Source organism: Cebus imitator, unplaced genomic scaffold (genome assembly GCF_001604975.1).
Source record: "Cebus imitator isolate Cc_AM_T3 unplaced genomic scaffold, Cebus_imitator-1.0 Scaffold8, whole genome shotgun sequence".
Classification (NCBI taxonomy): domain Eukaryota; kingdom Metazoa; phylum Chordata; class Mammalia; order Primates; family Cebidae; genus Cebus; species Cebus imitator.
Genome location: NW_016107323.1, coordinates 9,491,738 through 9,494,167, shown reverse-complemented (window position 1 = coordinate 9,494,167; position 2,430 = coordinate 9,491,738). Strand labels below are relative to the sequence as shown.

The 2,430-nt window shown below is 46.5% G+C and overlaps 1 protein-coding gene across 4 annotated transcripts in view; it reads right to left on the bottom strand.

Annotated features, from left to right (window-relative positions):
• PTPN11 (protein tyrosine phosphatase non-receptor type 11) overlaps positions 1–2,430 on the bottom strand; it is a 103,625-nt gene that overhangs the window by 78,216 nt on the left and 22,979 nt on the right. For all 4 annotated transcript variants that reach the window (XM_017542962.2, XM_017542979.2, XM_017542970.2 and 1 more), the window contains exon 2: positions 545–667. In XM_017542962.2, the coding sequence (XP_017398451.1) occupies positions 545–667 (123 nt within the window). The remainder of the gene's footprint in view (positions 1–544; positions 668–2,430) is intronic.

Genomic DNA, 2,430 nt, shown 5'->3' with positions numbered 1-2,430 from the left:
GCAACCTCCGCCTCCTGGGTTCAGGCAATTCTCCTGCCTCAGCCTCCTGAGTAGCTGGGATTACAGGCACGCACCACCATGCCCAGCTAATGTTTTTGTATTTTTAGTAGAGACAGGGTTTCACCATGTTGACCAAGATGGTCTCGATCTCTTGACCTCGTGATCCACCCGCCTCGGCCTCCCAAAGTGCTGGGATTACAGGCTTGAGCCACCTCGCCCGGCAGAAATAAAATTTTAAAAGAAATCAATAGGAGGGGGAAAAAATGCAGAAACCAGGTTCAAGATGTGTGGAACAAGGCTCAAGTACTGGAAGGCTTAGGAACTTCTATGACCTGCTCCAACTCACCTTCCATGAGGTCTCAGTGGGAGAAGAAAGGTCCCACTTATTCCCCTTCTGCTGAATGTCCAGGAGACCACTCCCCAAGCCGGAAGGCAGCCCAGGACTGAGAGAAGGACTTCAAACCTCAAATGCAGGCAACAAGCTGTCCAAGCATGGTTTTACCACTTCCCACCTGGAAAATTCTCTCTTGTAATTCCAACTTACCTAACGGAAAGTGTGAAGTCTCCAGGGTTACTTTTACTAGGCCTTGCCAAAAAACTGCCATCAACTCCTCTTGTCAATAGTAGGTTTTCTGCCTCCACACCAGTGATATTTGGGTGAAACCATCTTAAAAAGAAAGAGTAAGTAATAAAAAACAAGACACTCTGTCAGCACTACTTTCCACACCAGCAGAGCTAAGACGCATTATGAGCAGAATAGCTTTAAAAAATACAAATCAAGACCTTCCCTGTCCCTTCACCTTCTTCTCCTTGGTCACTGCCTCCCTGCCTTTCCCTTGGTAAGGACCTGGGATTCTACTAGCACAGTAGGTGTGGCAGCGGACACAATCAGAGGGACTGGGGCTGGAGTATTAAGACAGTTCACTAATGGTACCAGGCCCAAGAAAACAGACCACGTGGTCGCAAGACTGAGCACATGGAATAAGAATAAATAAATTACAGGCCAGGGGCAGTGACTCATGCCTGTATTCCCAGCACTTTGAGAGGCTGAGGCGGGCAGATCACCTGAGGTGGGCCGTTTGAGAACAGCCTGACCAACACGGAAAAACCCGTCTCTACTAAAAATACAAAATTATCCGGGTATGGTGGCGCATGCCTGTAATCCCAGCTACTCGGGAGGCTGAGGCAGAAGGATCACTTGAACCCAGGAGGTCGAAGTTATAGTGAGCCATGATCACGCCACTGCATTCCAGCCTGGATGACAGAGCAACACCCTATCTCCAAAAAAAAAGAAAAAAAGTAGCCAACAGGATTTGTGAATGGATTACATACAAAACGGAAAAGAAGGAATGGAACAATTGTAACTCCAAGGCAAGGGTTTTGGGCCAAGGCAACTAGAAGATTGAAGGTACAGGTATTGATCGACTTACGACCTATGCAACTTACGACCATTCGACTTTACGACCACAATCGCTAGCCACGACTGCTCCGCGTCTGGCAGCGCCAAACGTTGCCCAGCTGGGGTTATGACAGTGCGGACCAGCTTCCGGCAGCACTACCATATCCGTGTGCATATAGCCTACTCAACTTACGACCAGATCGTGTTATGACCGGTCTGTCAGAACCAATCGTGGTCGTAAGCGAGCACTAGCTGTACTGTGTATGAGATGCAGAAAAGGTGGGTAGAGGAAAATCAAATGTTAAACTTGGTACATGTGAAATCTGAGGTACCCACTAGTCCCCAAAGCTTCTGTTACATAGTAAGCAGTAAATATTAGATGCTAACATCATCATAATTTTCATAATAAAAATAAGATTTTTTTTTTTGAGGTGGAGTCTTGCTCTGTCATCCAGGCTGGAGTGCAGTGATGCAATCTTGGCTCACTGAAACCTCGACCTCCCACCTCAGCCTCCCAAGTAGTTGGGATTACAGGAATGTGCCACCATTCCCAGCGACTTTTTGTATCTTTAATAGAAACGGTTTTTACCGTGTTGGCCAGGCTGCTCTCGAACTCCTGGTCTCAAATGATCTGCCCACCTTGGCCTCCCAAAGTGCTGGGATCACAGGCGTGAGCCACTGCACCCAGCCAATGTAAGACTGTTTTGACAATAACTAATCAGAAAATATAAGAATCCAGATGCAGTCTGACTTGAACATCCCTGTTATTGACATAAACTGAAATTTATTTTTAATTTTTTCTTTTTTTTAGACAGAGTCTGAGTCTCTCCCTCAGGCTGGAGTGCAATGTTGTGATCTTGGCTCATTGCAATCTCTGCCTCCTAAGTTTAAGCAATTCTCCTGCCTCAGCCTCCTGAGTAGCGGAGATTACAGCCATGTGCCACCATACCTGGGTAATTTCTGTATTTTTGGTAGAGAGTGGTTTTACCACACTGGCCGGGCTGGTCTTGAATTCTTTTTTTTTTTTTTTT